The sequence below is a fragment of the Passer domesticus genome, chromosome 8 (assembly GCF_036417665.1).
Source record: "Passer domesticus isolate bPasDom1 chromosome 8, bPasDom1.hap1, whole genome shotgun sequence".
NCBI classification, from domain to species: domain Eukaryota; kingdom Metazoa; phylum Chordata; class Aves; order Passeriformes; family Passeridae; genus Passer; species Passer domesticus.
This window is the reverse complement of record NC_087481.1, coordinates 28789887-28805429: the sequence shown is the minus strand read 5'-3', so window position 1 is coordinate 28805429 and position 15543 is coordinate 28789887. Positions and strand designations below refer to the sequence as shown.

Below are 15543 nucleotides of genomic sequence, written 5' to 3'. Positions count from 1 at the left end.
GACAGCAGAGGTTGCTGTGGCAGCTGGGAGGAAGGCTGTGCCCCACCATCACCACAGAAAATGACTGACCAGACAGGTCCTCTCCTAGCTCACAGCAGTCACCTCCATCAAAGCTTTTACAGTTCCATTGCTCAGCAATACCATATTCCTTGACAAGACTACTGGTAACTGAGAGCTTACTGAAGCAGAGCAAAGGCCTCTCAGTTCAGTCTGCAGAAGAGAACTGCAGAAAACTGTCCAATACGTGCCTGTGTGATGACAGATCCTAGAATCAACACCAGCTCCCAGAGATATCCACCAGTGTATCACTCTGGTGAATGACTCCCTGCTCTGGAATTTGAACTACCACCAGCTTACATTACCAACAGTAATCACACAGCTACCTAGTCTCTTCTGCATATCCTCAATCCTATTTGCCAAATAGGAACTCTGGCAACATACAACTTGCCAACTATCCAGCTCCTTTTCTCTGTAACTCCTGAGGATTATGGGCAGAAGATGAATCCCTACAAACAACCAAAATATATTTTTTTTTTTAAGGCAGAAAGAATACATCAGATACCATCCAAATGTTCTTGAAACCCCAGTGTTTTAGCCCACTGAATTACATTAATGTTTTATTTTCAGGCTTTCACAGATTAATCTGATAATGTGTTTCTTAGAATACAAATACATACATGTTGGCCCACACGCTGGTATTATGAAAGTAGATCAAAATAAAACTCATTTTTCTCATATTTTAAAAGTACCACTGTATTTGCAGAGAACTTTTCAAAGTTAATTTCTAACAGGATTTAAAGCAGCACTATCTTTTTTTCCTGTAGAGAGCTCCATTACAACCTGCTGGAGCCTTTTTAGGAATTTTCCCTATAAATAACAGATCTGACCAGCTGGGACATATATCACAGCTGGATTAACACCACAGCCCTCTGCAACTCTAGAGAAAGGAGTGGATATGCCTTTTATAGAACCGATGAATAACGGTCTTGCAAAGAGGAAAGATTAAATTGCTAATCAGAAAACAGGGATGTTTCAGTTATTGCTGCAATAAATTCCCTGGGGTAAACTTAGGTAAGTCATTCAGAGTTTAAAATTGATACAATGATCTTCTATTTCACCATATTTTTTCACAGACAAATCTCCTAGCATGTAGAACCAAAAAAAATTCCTATTGAAGACATAATTCAAAAGTGAGCTACATCACATGGGGAAGAAAAAAAGCTCAAGCCTGTCAAGCATCATAATTCAGCCACCAAGTCTTATGCATTCTGAAACCTGCTTTAACCTGATTTTATCTCCCATGTACCAAAATGGTGTGACATGGTGATAAGACAATGAAAGGGAAGAAAACATTCAAATGGGGTAAAACCCCTGCCTCTATGCTTGAAATATAATTTCTAAATTGCATGGTTAAAATTCACAACTAAAATCACAAAAAATGTAATAATTAGTGAGATGCACAGAAATTACTACGACTAAAACTCACTTGCTCAGCAAAAACATTAAAATACTACCCTCAATAATACTAGCAGATACACTCAGGAAGAGGAGGTTAGGGAAGAAAGGGAACAGTTAACTTTAATTCCATTCAAAAGACAGGAAATGTTTGCTAGATTAAAGGGGGGTTGCAGTATTTACAAACAATAGTAGTAAAAAGACTTTATAACTGTAATTACTAGTATACTGTTAAAAATAAATAATGCTCTGTACATCAAGCCCTCGGTAAAGTTATTCCAACATCTAAGAATACAGCAAGATTCATTCTTGGTTTTAATTTTAAAAATTCAAGTTGGTATAAAATTACTTGAGTTTCTCCCCAGATGTCTGGCCTGGAAAAAGAATTAGGTACACAAACCTGGAACTGCTATAGCTCTTAACCTCTACTAACTGTAGCTTGCTGAAGGCTGTGGAGCAGAATTCCTGTGAAGCAGTAACCCCAGATTACAAATTATTACTTCTATTAGTGTAATTTAAAAAATACATTCTGTAAGAAAAAGGTGTAGAGTGGCAGCCAGAACAAAGGGACATTGTGTCCAAGGGAGGAACGAAAGCAAACAAACCCATGAGCACTTCACCAAATGAGCAACTGTGTTATCGTGTCAAGATAAGGTTTAATTTGGATAAGAACACATTTTCATGAAACTCAAGTTTCCCCCTACCTGAAATGCAGGAATGCCTACTCTCTTCCTGCTCTGGGTACAAAGTCCCATGCAACACTGCAGAGCTTACTTGCATTCACACTTCTGGGATCCCTAAAGCACCGAGGATTTCCAATCCCAACAAAGAGCAACTTGGGAAACCAAGAACACAGGGGCAAAGCAGCAACTGGTTATAATGGGAAACAGACTTCTCTAGGAGCTGACTCTGAGTCTGCATTACAGAAGCAGGGCTGGTCAGGACCACCACACAAGAAAAATACTTGAAACTTTCATTTTTAATAGATGAAATGGAAATTTTAAGGACTCAGAACCAAGAATAAGGCTTCCTTCACTTACTACTGAGTGGTATTTTCCATGGATTTTTAGTGGTGAAAAAGTAATCACTTGTGATCAAATACAGGAAATTTTTACCCAGAAACACTGGATGTATTTTTAAACTCTGTAATCCCAAGCATGGCTTTTCACAAGTACCAAAATACTTCAGTAAAAGGATTTAATATTCACCTTCAAAGAAGAAGCATGTTTTGTTCTATCTCTTCCATTCTGAAATCCAGTCTTTTAATTACTTACTTAAATACTACCTCCTAGAGTAGGATTAATGAAATCAAATCATTGAACTGGTTTTGCAGAAATTGTAGAAAGAATATGACCGAGGAAGGAAAACAGTTTTCCTATGGATCTGAGTGCCATCTGCACTGGGATAACCCCAGCTTATCCCAAGGACCTCCCAGCTCTTTCCCCATTCTTCCTTGTGTATCTTCCCACAGCTTCAGCAGTTCCACCTGAACTGGTGGAGCCACACTATTTGTGGCAGCTGCGTCACCTCCTGTGACTGATGGCCTCCCCTCCACACTGCTCACTTCCCTAGGGCTTGGCAGATCTGAACAACTCCACTCCTGTGCCAAACCTTGCTGAGAGACAAAAAAGGTGACTGAAGCTCTTACTTCTCACCAGATCAAGGTAAAACAGAAAGGGGCCATTTTATTCCACCTCTTTTGAGAAAACAGAGGAAGTTCTCAAACAAGAAGCTCTTCTTCAAAGAGGAGCACAAATACAGGCTTCGGGCAGATGATGTACTCATCCCTCTGACTCTACAAATGGAGGGTGCCAATCCCTCCTCCCTCATTCCTCTCCTTTTGTGAGCACTGGGATGAAACTCTCCTGTCCTGCACGTGTTGCTGGGAGTGAGGACTGGGTGAGTCATCTGACCCACTTCTAGCTGGACCAGCTTTGTGCTTCCCCACATGCTGGAGCCCAACGCTGCAACGCCGACGTGTCGGTAACGAGCTGTTTAGACCATGGCTCTTTACAAGGCTGCCAGGGAAGCCAGCTGGACTCCTTATGGGTGGTCCAGAGACATGGGAAAGAATCAAGACAGTTCCTCAGCACAACACTGAGAGGAGTTAAAGATGCACAAAGCTGTGTGTGCCTGGGTTTTGTCTGTGGAGGAACTGAAAGCAGGAGGGGAGTGCACAGGTTCTGTGGCCAGCACCCGGAGCTCCCAAGCTGCTCCTGGCAACCTCAAAGGGTGGGTCCCACCCCAAAAGCTCCTGCCTGCCCATCAGTGGAGGTAAAAGTTTATGGGAAAAGCAATTTTCAGCTGCAGTAGTTATTTTTAAGCCTGAAGCCTAAAGTAAGAGAAGTCTGAAAGATGAGTGCACATATAATTATGGGGTGCTTAAAATACAGACCGAAAAATACTATTTTATCCCTGTTTCAAGATGTTTAAAGAATTTTTTATGTGCACATGTCATTACTATACAAGCCCAGCTTACTTGCTCCTACTACAAGCAAACAAGTCACAGAACCCAAAGACATCCAGGTCTGAAATATCCAATGTCTGCCCAAAAGGAACAGAAAAGCAGAGCAGTGGTGTTGCCCATAGCCCTTCACTCAAGTCTTTCTTAATGGCATATATGACTTGAATATGTAATAGATCAAGATAAGAGTGGATTAGGTCCTGTATCTGATGTACCTACTGCATGATTAGTGAGAAAGTTGATTATTTCAACAATCTTTAAGGCGTGTTAGACATTTGACCTGCCAGCATTCAGACGTGCCACACACATTTAGAAAAAGGGCAAAGTACAGGTGCCTATCACTGTTCATGCAACACCTCCCACGGGGGATTTCTCATTGCCCTATCTTTACATCTGCAACCTTCAGCACAGAGGTAGACAGGCAGACTGTACCATTTTGAAACACTCAAGCAACCAGGTTTGTCTCCCAGGGAAAAAAAAAAAAGTTCTGAAGGAGAGTGTGAGGCCTGAAAAGAGATCTCACCATAAATATTCATTCTCAGCAAGATTTTTTTCTTTAAATCAAATAAGCAAGAGGACTTTTTAAAGACTGTGCACCCTTCCACTTTCCTCCCTAAGTGGTAAAATACCCTTTGCAGGACATTTAATGATTGTGAAGGAACTTCATTTGAATTCTGTCCTGCCTCCACTGTGCACATTTGCTCCAGTGCTGTGTGCTCAGAAATCCTTTGGAAATACATTATCACACACAGTATGTACATATTTGGAAGTATATAATCAATCATGCACTCCTGCTCTGCCCGACCCAGACACAGCTGAAATGCACTCACTGCTTCAGGCAAAGCAGAGTCTTTCCAGATCTTTCCACAAGCCTATTTTACTATGAAAAAACCACGATATAAAACACTTTTTGTTATTCTTCATTTGCTTGTCCAAAGCATAATGCAGTTGACTCCAGCTGCTCCAGCCAGCAACAGCAGAATCACACACTTCAGTCCAACAGTGTCCGTGACGGGCACTGCCAAACACCACCCAGACAAAACCACCACTCTGATGAGGTCACACATACCATATGCTGGGCTTTAATGCTTCACATCCCCATCTATAGCCCTTCAAGTAAAAGACAGTGCTTAAACAAATTAAGGCATGATTAGCTTTGCTGCTGCCTAACTTAATATGTGTATCACAAAACAGACACACATAGATGTCACAGAACAGTACAAGTAACTTATTACAGAAAACCACTTCAGTTCAAAGTATCTGATTTAGGTCACACTTACATGTGTACACTTAACTGTAACTTTTCCTTAAAACAGCTTTTTGGAAAGGTGTTCATTTTCAGACTATACCGAGAACCATTATTAAACCCACTACACTAGTGAATTTTTAAACACAGAACACACATGATATATTATGAATGCCAAGTGGAATTCACATTAAAGACCTAACCTACATGTCCATTTCAAGATTAAACTTCCTATAGATACTAATTTGATATAAAAAATGCATGTTGTAAACTTTATGTCTGTTTCCTGCAAAGGACAGAATTTTCATTCCATTGCTAAGGAAAAGTACCACAGCAAACCTTCACATCTGCTTTATCCTCAAGATCCCCTCCTCACCACCATAAAAAGAACTACATGACTAAATGGTCTGACCATCCAAGATTAATGAATGAGTCACTCAGTCACACACAAGTTTCACATAGAGAATAATACAGTTTACATCCTCCATGAAACAACAGAGATAAAAGCCACCGGAAACAAGTTGTAGGTTGGTGTTTAAGACACCACACATACAGAATCCAAGCGATTTCTAAAGAGAAGGGCAGGATTCTAAGCAGTACACACAAAAGGCAAAAGAAGAACCACATGCACATTTAGCAGTAAAGAACAAATTCAAGTGTTACAGTTGGTATAGCAAACCTTGTGAAGACATGGAAGGGGGCTCATATAATGCAGCAGCATACCCTACTTTTACTAACGATATTCATCTAGCCCTCAGCAAGGTCACTGAATCTCTTAACAATTGAAACATGTTTATTTATGCAAAGAGCAGACATGCCATGGGAATGCATGGGTCACAATTCCCCAGAAGTCCTGCCAAAGTCTCTTTAATCTTGTTCTGGAAGAACCACTTCTGGTAACGACAGTAATTTAGTTCTTTGCCTACTCAAACTTTGTTTTTCCTGCCAAGTCTGAAAGGATGCCAAGTGTGCTGTTTTCTCTGCTTTGAGCAGTTGTCACCTTTACACTGGACAGCAGCACCTTATTCATGAAGCCTTTTGGCCCAATAGTTATGTGAAACACCACTGTTTCTTGATCAGAACTGATGTGAGCATAATTCATACCAAATACTCGTCTGCTGCCCATTACCAGTATTATGAGTCTATGTAATGATGGGAAAAATTAGTCAGTAGTTAAGAATTGTATCTAAAGTGAAATGGAGTCTTCCCACACAAATTCAAACTTTGTTTGTTTTGGCAGGAAGATACTGGAATTTTAGGCACTGACAGCAAAATGCAATAAAAAAGTGTTTAGGTCAACATGGTCTCTAAGGACTTCATATTGAAAATGTGCAGCCATGAGAGCTTAAACAAAAAACTGAACACGTTTCAGAAGACTCAAAGTTAACTCATCCCTGCAAAGAATGATTCCTCAGTTCTGTCTCCTGCTCACAAGGAGATCAATGCTTTTACAGACTAAACAAGGGAGCAAAACCACCATTTTCTTGCAAAGGAGATACTAACAGGAAGTTACCAAATATTCCTCTAGGACCTGGCATTATGGCAAAGAAAAGGGAGGTCTTTCAAAAAAACATACAAGTACAAACGACCTTACATTAAGTGACTAATGGCTAGGAATGTGATTTCTAGCATTAACAGAAAACAGCATGCAAAAAGAATAGAAACAATCCTCCCACTTCAGCTATCTTTGTGCAGAAAATAAGTCTCAGTAATAAAGCTAATATTTCTGTCTAACACACTGTTAGTACATATAGTTTCTATTCTCTTGAAGACATGATCATTCAGTAAAGTTCTTATCTACACAATTAACTTGTAAAACTTGGCACTGAGATATTGCCAGCCCTGTGAAGAGATATTCCTATGAAAAACATTTTTCAAGCTTTTTATAACTATTCAAATAAAGAAATCTTTGCACTATTCATCAGTGAGCACAATGCTCTTTTATGCTACTACACTCAATATCCAAGCAATATCCAGTTAAAATGCAGATTCTGGGTGCCTTAGTACTTAGAGGCATCTCTGTCAGGAAACGTCTTGTAATGTTAAAATAAACAATTTAAGTATCTTGTCACCAAACTACTCAGGATGGATACAGATCAACAGCCCTCATCTCAGGTTTCAATAGGTAACTATTTTCTCCATGAGAGGAGGAAACCGCCTGATCTAACACAGAGTTGCCCTCTATGTGTCAAAAACAGAGGCCAACAGTTAGGGAGAACAAGCCTATCTCTGGAACTATTTTCGACAAGCTACTGCTTTGTAGCAATTTTTGGTGAATATGTCTTTGAGAAGTGAAGTCGCCAACACTGCTAATTTCGTATTACTGATCAAGATATATTTTGTCTGCTCAAATGACATATTTTACAAAATGACACCTTCAATCTGAATGCACCTTCCCAAATTAAGGTGCTTCCAAGTCTAATGCCTTATCATTTAATATTCTTTGGAGGGCTTAAAATGGATAGAACATCGCTGTGTCACTGCCTGGCAATGGCATTGTTTAACAAAAGGCAGTCCTCCTATGTTCCGTTTGCTTTGTTCAGATCAGAAATGATCCACTGCCAAAAGGAGATTGATTACTGTTACTGGAATGAGCATTACCAGACACATGATCCTGACAGATTTCAGGCAAAGGACAGACAGTAGTGCCAGTATTTGCTTTGTAAAATGAATCGGGAAGATTGCGGCTGGACTCCGAGGGTGAATTTACACTTCATGGCTCAGCTGATTTAAGAGGTTGCTGCTGCCAAAGGAGGATATCCCACTCTGTGTTGCGTCACCCTGACCCCCTCCGTGGAGGAAGCTGCAGCACTGGATGCACCCTGGGCTAATCCAGCTCAGCTCATCAACATCACAGGCTCTTCCCCCGCGCCGTGTCCCCCCTCCTGTGCTCCAAAATCAAGGCTGTGTTGGTTTAGAGGACTGAAGGTGCTAGTGCAGGGTCTGAGTGGGAGCTGCCGTCTGCAGCAGAGCCAAACTGTGCTAGCAGCTCGAGTCATAACATGTAACCTCACCCTGATGAGAAATGTTCAACTCGTTTGGCTTCCCTACCACAGACACACAAAAGCACCAGCCCTTCCATGAACTGAACCTCCCTTTCCCCAGGATTCTCTCTCAGCCACTCTCTTTTTCTAGCTCTGTATTTGGCATTGAGGGGAAAAAACATCTTGGTGAAGCAGGAGGGAAGAAGGGGTGTCAGGACAAAATTACATAGCATTTATTCAGGGCCATCTGTTATTCCAAGCCTCTAAGTACTATTTCTGTATCACCACAGTGTACCATCCAAGCCATAAGGAGGAATTTATGGCTATTGTAATTGCAATCAGTTCAGCACAAACTGAAGTATCAAGTATTTTTCTATTTGTCATAGAAGAGATTTTTAGACCTTCTTCTGAAGCGGCAAGGGGGGAATCACTAATTCTCTTGCTCTTTAAATACACACACATTAATATATTAATGTGTTTCTAATTAATGGAGAGGCATTAAAATCAAGGATACGGGAAATTTTAGCAAGCAGCAGTAAGAAGAGTGTTTCTTTTTTAAGATACTAACATTTTCTGTTATTCATTTTCCAAGAGAACCAAAAATCAGTAAGTGGAATATCACTGTAATCATGCAAAGACCTGGAAATGAAAGCTTCAGAAGGAGGGATACTATCTTCTACCTGCTCTACAATTAATGGTACTGGTTAACCTTTAAAGGGGTCAGGTATTTTATCTGAAGGTGCTACAGTAATATTCATGGCACAGTACACCTTGACATGATCAGATTAACTAGAATAATAGAGTACCCAATATACTCTTCCACAGAACAAGGAACAACCTCTGCTAATAACCAATAGGAAATTGCTCCTGTAGCACAGAACTTGAACATAAAATGTACTTCAACAATAGTAAAATCACAGCTTCTAAATAAATTAAATTGATAGTATTTATACACAAGTCAAATTTCTTACCTGATAGGGCTGAAAGGCACTATCTTCAGTTATGAAATCCAGCTGTTTGTCCACAAGGAATTCTACTGCAGTAATTGAATTGTATACACTTTTTCCAACCAAGGGCTTGAATGTCTGTCAAGAAAAAAGGGAAAATTAGGCAACTGAAAAAACCCCTCAGCATATCAAACTCCCAAAATTGTATAAATGCTGACATGTTCTTCCCTTAAAACAAGCTAAAACAGAATAACAGTCACTAATAATACAAGAAAGGATTTTGTGTTCTGTCGGTTTTTTCCTTTGTGCTGTTGGTGGAAAACCAGCTAGAAAAGAGAACTACACCACACATTCTTCCTCTCCTTCACAATGCTTGAGCAAGATTGTTTACCACAGAAGCACCATTCCATCCTGAACACACAGCTCAGCCCGCAGAGCCTCTCTCCCTGCCTGCAGGACCAGCTAGCACAGCAGTGATTATACTAAGGACAGCTCAAGTGGAAGCAGACTGCAGAGAAATCCCTCCCCCCGCTTCCTGTTCTGAAATCGTTCACCTTGCCTCAAGTCAACCATCTCATTTCCCTGCCCATCTCTGAACTGTTCTGCCTCTGCTCCTGCCGCCCCCGCAGCCGCTCCTCCCTGCAGCAACCGGCTGCTCCAGCACGGCGAGCTCCGAGCCCACGGCGAGCTCCGAGCCCACGGCGAGCTCCGAGCCCACGGGCACTCGCTCAGGGCAGGAGCCTTCCTCGCTCACCCCGTGGGCTGCCAAAGCAACAAGGTGCTGCGACCCTCGCTGCTGGAGGAAGCAAGGAATCTCCCTGCTCTGCTGTAAAAGCCAGGCACAGAGAAAAGGGAGCAGGGAGGCTCCTCGACAGCCTGGAACAGTGTTTGCCCAAAGCCCCTGCCCTCATCCAGGCACAGCAGGATGCAGCAGGCGAGCAGGGAGGGCGCCATGCCTCCAGTGATCTCCCCTGAGAGGGGACAAGCAGGCAAAGCCTTCCCTGCTGGCTGGGTTTCCTGGAACAGAAGTACAAGGAGAGCCCAGGGATGTACCTACTGGGGATGAGTCAGGTGAAAAGGAAATCCCAGCGGATGAAGGGGAGAGAAATGCTGCTCTGAGGACAGACAGGAACAGCAAGAGGAAGACATCTGTGAACAAAAGAAATGACTGGCAGAAAGAACATGCAGGATGCCAGGGGAAAAAACATGGAGGGACAGAAAAAAATAGGAGGAAAGTTATTTTACAGGACAAAAAAATAATAACGAGGGAAAACAGGAAAAGAAAAAAGCCCTTTGAGACGGATTCTATATTTAAAATGCAGGAGAAAAAGACAAAGAGGAGAAACAAGGGCAGGTCAAACCACATGGAGCACTGTGCAAATGTTACCAACATCTGTAAAATGCTGCTATCACAGCTCACATGCAGCATCCTGCAGCAACAGACCCCAAGTACTTACAAGGGAAGGCAGGATCACCACGACCTATTTACAGATGGGGAAACTGAGGCACGAAGCAATCCCATAACTTGACAAAAGCCACTAAGCAGGGCAGCAGCAGAGCCAGTGACCTGCCCTGAGCCAGGCAGTCTGCAGGCAGCTCGTAAGAGAGCACTCAAGGTTTTATCAGGCTTCATTACCTACTTTCAAAGGTGTCGCCTCGCGATTAGGCTAAATATAACCCAAGTGTCTCTGGAGCTTCAGCTCTGGCACTTGCTAAACAAATGAGAGAATTCTTCATGGGAGATACATTATACTTTCTAATACGTCTATCAAACTCCACAAATGCTCCAACTGAATGCACAGCATTCTTGTTTCCATTTTATTTTAAGGTTTCACTTCAGCTGCTACTCTTTTTCTCAGACAAGGAAGGAAAAAAGCCAAACCTCACCTCCAGTCAGTCATCTCTACAAGTGGTAACTAGATGAAAGGGCTGGAGGAGCAAGAGTTTATGATAATATTCCAACTACAGAGTCCAAATAGTAAATAATTATTTAACCTCTATTAGCTAAGAAAGGGCCTTTGCTCTTGCATCACTTTCCTATAATGGATCTTGTATTGCTAATGGTTAAGAGAGGGTGGAGTTCACATCATGAAATTGCAAAGTGTTGAGTGTATAAACTCACAAGCAGATTTTTCTTCGAAAAAGCCAATGTTGTAGTCCTTGGGCTCTTTAACTGTCCCCATGTCTTCCCTCACACTGTTCTACTTTTCCCACACTGCCTTCTTTCTAACTTTCTGAGCTATTATTCAGGTCAATAAATGAGTTTCCGACTACAAACAGGACATACCACATCATCAGCTAAAACGAAACTGTGTGGAACGTGGCTTGCAGTTATCATTCAGGATTCAGACAACACCACAGATTAAGGTACATGTGAGCCAGTGGTTTATCTTCCTACTGGTATTAAAAGAACTAGTTCCAAATATATATCTGTGTGATTATTCTGAGAAGAGAAACGTAATGCCTTCTCCCTTACTTTCACAGATCTACGCCTCTAGACAGGTCAACGCCCCCAAAATACTCATGTGGAGGATGCAGGCTATCCCACAAGCACAGAGGAAAAATATGTAAATAAATAAAGCAAAACCATGCCATGTCACAGACCTCCTCCTGTGCACATAGCCACTCAGCTGCACATGACTTGAGATTTTTAAAAAACATTCCCACTATCAACAACAAAACACCACCCTTAAGTAAACGCCTTCTTGGAAAAGCAAAGTCCAGACTCCATCAGTTCCACGAGATAGGCAGGCCACCAAGGAGACACCCAGCCTGGCATAGGTTAGGGATTTCAAAAACTTTAAATAGAAGACATAACTGAATTTCACACTATATATCACACATGCCCAAAGAAACACAGACTGAGAGCACAGCAAGCAGGAGTCAGCTATTAGAGGTAAGCATATGAGGCATGTAATGACATGAAAATATATATAAGAAGGTCCAACAAGCTCCTTGCAGATTTTCAGAGGAAAAGCTCCTTGCAGATGCTCCCTCTTTCCATTCCCAAAGTGGAGGACAACTTTAAGGACAACCAAGCATACTGGCAGAAATGAGGAAAAACTGAACCCCTGTAAATTAAAGTCTCCCTTTCAAACCTGTAGCTTGTAAAAGCAGTTTTATATGTTAACCCAATTCCCCAAAGACCACAACTAAGTAGAGGACTCAAGCACTCAATTTTAAGAGATATCTGGCTTTACCCCCTATTCTAACTGGATGTTTAAAACAAACAAAAAAATCCTACTTTCTCCCCCCAGATTTCCCTGTTTAGCCAAAGGGAACTCCATGAACACACATACACTCTCTTTGGCTGCTTTGCTAACAAGCTCCCTGATGCTGAATAAAGGTGTTTCTTACTCTGCCCCCTCACCATGACTTTACCCCAGCTCATGCCAGAAATAACCTGCCTACAAGAGGCAGCTGACACTGCACTGAGTCTGAGAATTGGATTCTGGACCTTCTGGAAATTCCCATAATTTTTCAGAAGACATAAATTACCATCACTTCACAGCAAACAATCACAAAACCATTCAACAGCATTCACCAAATACCAGTAACAGCAAATTACTCAGTGACTGCCTTTCCTTATGCCCAATAACACAAGTCATCTCTTTATTTCTCTTTCCAAAAACCCCACAGCAATCACAGGACCCACTTTCCCAGGAAGCAGCACCAAGCAAGCACACAGTGCATTTTTACCTCTGCCTACAGCAATTAAACAGCTGGAGTGGGGATAATCTGCCTCCAGCATGCGAGCAGGCAGCTCCCTGGCACCGGCCAGGGCTCCAGACGCTGCTGCACCTCGACTGCTGCAGGCTGGGCGCTGCCAGGCTGTGACACCCAGAAGGCTCAATGCAGCAAATGCTCGGGTTACAGCTGAGCTCGCAGCTGCTGCCCAGCTCATCCCGCACGTAGCACTGCCTCAGCTGCCTCGCTGGAGCTCACAGCCTGCCTAGCTGGGCGCTCTGTGCCGCAAGCCTGCTCCCCACACATCCTACAACGCACACCTACCGCAGTGACCCTTTTTAAAAAATATTTCTAAAGGAATTTATGCCGTAAACCAATCAGACTGTTAAAGAGTTAATAATGTAATTTAGAAAGCCACTCCTACACTAAAACATCTACATTCTATACTTCTCCCTCTTTAAAGCACAGAAATCGAAAAGATTAATTAAACCTAATTTTTACATGCTATTCAGTAAACTTTTCCACATATTGTTCTCTAGCCTTGCTGTTTAGTCTGCAATACCGCAAACACCGGCACCTTTTCCTTATGACACTTAATCATTCGAAACAGCTGTAGCTCTCTTCCAACGCCTGTTTGTTGCCATGGTTTGTACTCAAAGGCAGAATTACCAAGTGGAAAAGAGCGGACGATCAGCAAAGCAGATCTGACGTTAAAATCGAGCACGGGGTTTCCTCATTCGCGGATTACCCTGCCTGCAATCCCTGCGGAAGCGGCCGTTTCCAGCCAAGGCGTTATTCCGGGCGGAACTCTGGCAGCCCTGCGGCGGGGGGGGCAGAAGGAAGTGCCCGTCGGGACGCGGGCAGAAGGCAGCGCCAGCCGGGCCCGCTGCCCGCCGGGGCTGCCGCATGGCAGGGCGCACCAACGGCGCCCACGGCCGCTCCAACGGCGGGGCCCGCGCCGTTAACGGCCGGCACCGAGACCCGCCGCTCCCGCACCCCGCCTTAACGGCATAAACTTAACCGAGAAAGAAAAAAAAAACCACAAAACCTCATTTTTTTTCCTGAACTCCCTCTCTCCCGGTTCCCAGGGGCGGCCCCGCGGGTGCAGGCGGTGCCCGGTACTCACGCTGTCCCGGGGTCGCCGCGCTCTCGGCCCCGCCGGGCCCCGCACAAAGCCGCCGTCGCCGGCCGCGTGCCGCGCCGCGCGCGCCCCCGCGGGAGCCCGTTCGTCACGTGCGCCGCTCCGCGCTCCGCGGGGACAGGACGGAGCGGGGCTGAGGGCCGCGACAGCCCCGCGGGCCGGGGGCGCGGCCCGTTCCGCCCCGGCAGCCGCGGAGGGCAAACAAAGGCGCCCGTCGCAAAGTAAAGTGTCCGCGGGGGTTCGTATCCCGCGGAGGCGCGCCCCCCGCGGCCCCGAACCACAGCGGCGGATTGTCCCACTCCCCCCGCCCCGGCGGCCGGTACGCACCTCGCCCGGCGGCCCAGCCCGCGGGACCTCCGCGCCCGCCTCCGCCTTTGAACTCACAAGGAAAATGGTTCTCACCGCGCCGCTTCCGGGTCGGGCCGGGCGGCCGTGCCGGGGGCGGAGACTGCGGGGCCGGAGGAGGAGGCGGCGGCGGGGAGGGAGAGGAGGAGGAGGACGACGGCGACTCACCGCCCGCCCTTTGTGGGGCCGGCGCGGACTATCGCGCAGCTGTGCGCGCTGCGGAGGCCCCGGCGCGTCCCCGCTGCTGGGTCATGGCGCGCTGCCGATGCCGCCGCTTACATAAGGGCGGGCGCGCAGTGCGCGGTGCCGGGGCGGGAGGAGCCGGCGGGGAAGCACCGAGCGGAGCGTCGGGCGAGCACAGCACGCCGCGGGAAGAGGCGGCGCTCGGCAGGCGCGGCCCGCGGCCACGTCCCGCGGGGGCGGAGTCCCGGCACACGTGTGGCGGCGGCTCGGGAGCGCGGCCGAGGCACCCGCGGGCCTTGAGCCTCCTGCTGCCGCCGAAGTTCGCTTGCAGCCTCAGTGCTGCCTCCCCCCGCGGGGCCGAGCCCGGCCTTGGAAAGCTGTTCTCTGTCCTTCCCGCGGGTGGGCTTTGCGAAGTTAGCAAGCCAGGGCTGCAGCTCGTCTGCATTCAGCCGAGGGGAAAAAAAAAAAAAAGGGCAATAAAAGGAAGGGCGGGTCAGGCATGATCTCAGTGCCTGGTCTGGGTCCAGGAGCAGCCGGAGCAGAGGGCGGTGGGCGGCTCCGCTGCCCCCAGCGCCGCGCAGCCCGCAGCCCTCGGCAGCAGCGCACGGTGCTCGCCCAGCGGGGCTCGCAGCCCGGCAACTCGCGGAAACTCCTCAAACACCATTGTCTTTTTTCAGTATATAACCTATTTTCTGCCTGACGACCCCCCGCCCCAAACCACACACCCCCCCCCCCCCCAAAAAAAAAAGAAACCCCAAAACACAAAAACCCCACGTTTTCACACTTTCCAACACTAGCTAATGTCACTGACTAGTTGTTTACAGTTCACATGGAAACTTCAACTGAATAGTCCAGGGGGAAATGGTTCAGGGGACACTTAACTAATGAGAAAATTATTTCCAGAGAGAAATTTAGTAAAAACACCTGTAATACACTCCTTGAGCTTAGCTCACATACATAAACATGGATAGTAAGAAAAAAAAAACCCAAAATCACAAGGGAGGTTGCAATAGAGACATTTGTTTTCCCCAGTCTCTTTAAACATAAACAGCTGTACATTTTTCACTTCACGGAAAAAATACAAGGCGTGT

At 45.2% G+C, this 15543-nt stretch overlaps 1 protein-coding gene across 7 annotated transcripts in view; it reads right to left on the bottom strand.

Moving 5' to 3' along the window:
• The window catches only part of JMJD1C (jumonji domain containing 1C), a 159153-nt gene that overhangs the window by 46945 nt on the left and 96665 nt on the right, over positions 1-15543 (bottom strand). For 2 of the 7 annotated variants that reach the window (XM_064429945.1, XM_064429948.1), the window contains exons 1-2: positions 13453-13593; positions 9121-9234 (exon numbers count right to left, since the gene is read on the bottom strand). Coding sequence is in view for 1 of the 7 variants with exons in the window: in XM_064429944.1 (XP_064286014.1) it covers positions 9121-9234 (114 nt within the window). In the remaining 6 variants the exon portion in view is untranslated. Of the gene's footprint in view, positions 1-9120; positions 9235-13452; positions 13594-13909; positions 13952-14251; positions 14490-15543 lie in introns of those variants that run through there. The other 5 variants (XM_064429944.1, XM_064429946.1, XM_064429949.1 and 2 more) reach the window with 4 other exon arrangements.